This window comes from Austrofundulus limnaeus, unplaced genomic scaffold, assembly GCF_001266775.1.
Source record: "Austrofundulus limnaeus strain Quisiro unplaced genomic scaffold, Austrofundulus_limnaeus-1.0 Scaffold486, whole genome shotgun sequence".
Classification (NCBI taxonomy): Eukaryota; Metazoa; Chordata; class Actinopteri; order Cyprinodontiformes; family Rivulidae; genus Austrofundulus; species Austrofundulus limnaeus.
Genome location: NW_013952888.1, coordinates 385,048 through 386,335, shown reverse-complemented (window position 1 = coordinate 386,335; position 1,288 = coordinate 385,048). Strand labels below are relative to the sequence as shown.

General features: G+C 55.0%; 1 protein-coding gene across 1 annotated transcript; it reads left to right on the top strand.

Moving 5' to 3' along the window:
• Nucleotides 1-1,288, top strand: LOC106530021 (uncharacterized; the record flags this gene model as incomplete). The annotated part of the gene is given in 3 exon segments (XM_014025570.1): nucleotides 1-14; nucleotides 178-282; nucleotides 416-1,288. Coding segments are annotated over 3 exon segments (755 nt in total), but the record flags the coding sequence as incomplete, so codon positions are not given.

The window sequence follows — 1,288 nt, the reverse complement described above, 5'->3', positions numbered from 1 at the left end:
CGGTTATACAGCAGGTATTGCCCCAACACAGAGTACACACACACACACACACACACACACACACACACACACACACACACACACACACGAACAAATAAAAACGTCTGGCTTTAATATTTCTAAATGAGCCAGAAATAGGTGAATGCAGTTCGATAAACAAATCTCCTGTGTGTTTAGGTCCTGGCTCCTCTGCAGGGAGGTCTGCCCCAACAGACAGGAGTCATCATCCAGCCTCAGCAGATCGTTTTAGCTTCAGGAAACAAAGTCCAAGGCAACACACAGGTCAGAGCTCCATCCCTCCAGAGGGGAATTCTTTTGGTTTTCTGGAAATGAGTTTTATTCTCTTCAGATTCTTATGGGACTGAAAGCCCCCCGTCTGTAGTGCTTCATCAGTGTCATGTTGACTCTGCACCAGGTGATGCAGGCAGCAGCCATGGTGCAGCAGGCAGGTCAGGCTGCAGGAGCGGCTGCAGCCGCAGGAGGAGCAGCTCAGGTCCAGCAGGTCCAGCAGATCCAACAGGTCCAGCAGGTCCAGGGTGCAGCTGCACCGCAGGCCCCCCCACAGCCTCAGGCCCAGCAGCAGCCACAAGCACAGCAGCCTCCCATGATGCTCCAGGTGGACGGAGCCGGGGACACTTCCTCGGATGAGGACGAGGATGAAGAGGAGGAGTACGATGAAGATGACGACGAGGAGAAAGACAAGGATGGTGGGGAGGACGGACAGGTCGAAGAGGTGAGCCAGTCTGCAGTACTGCTTGTGTTTGTAGTTTTACACAGTAATTCACCAGGTTTTTATTTACACCTGAGACAACAAAACTCGGGCTCGACAAGACTGGAGCTCGACAAGACTGGGGCTCAGCAAGACTGGGGCTCGGCAAGACTGGGGCTCGGCAAGACTGGGGCTCGGCAAGACTGGGGCTCGGCAAGACTGGGGCTCGGCAAGACTCTGGCTCGACAAGACTCTGGCTCGACAAGACTCTGGCCCTACAAAACTCTGGCTCGACAAGACTCTGGCACGACAAGACGCAGGCTCGACAAAACTCAGGTTTGACAGGTTCGACAAAACTCTGGATCGGCAAGACTCTGGCTCGGCAAGACCTGGACTCGACAAGACCCGGACTTGACAAGACTCGGGCTCGGCAAGACCCGGACTCGACAAAACTCGGGCTCGACAAGACTCGGGCTCGACAGGTTCGACAAAACTCGGGCTCGACAAGACTCGGGCTCGACAGGTTCGACAAAACTCGGGCTCGACAGGTTCGACAAGACTCGGGCTTGACAGGTTCGA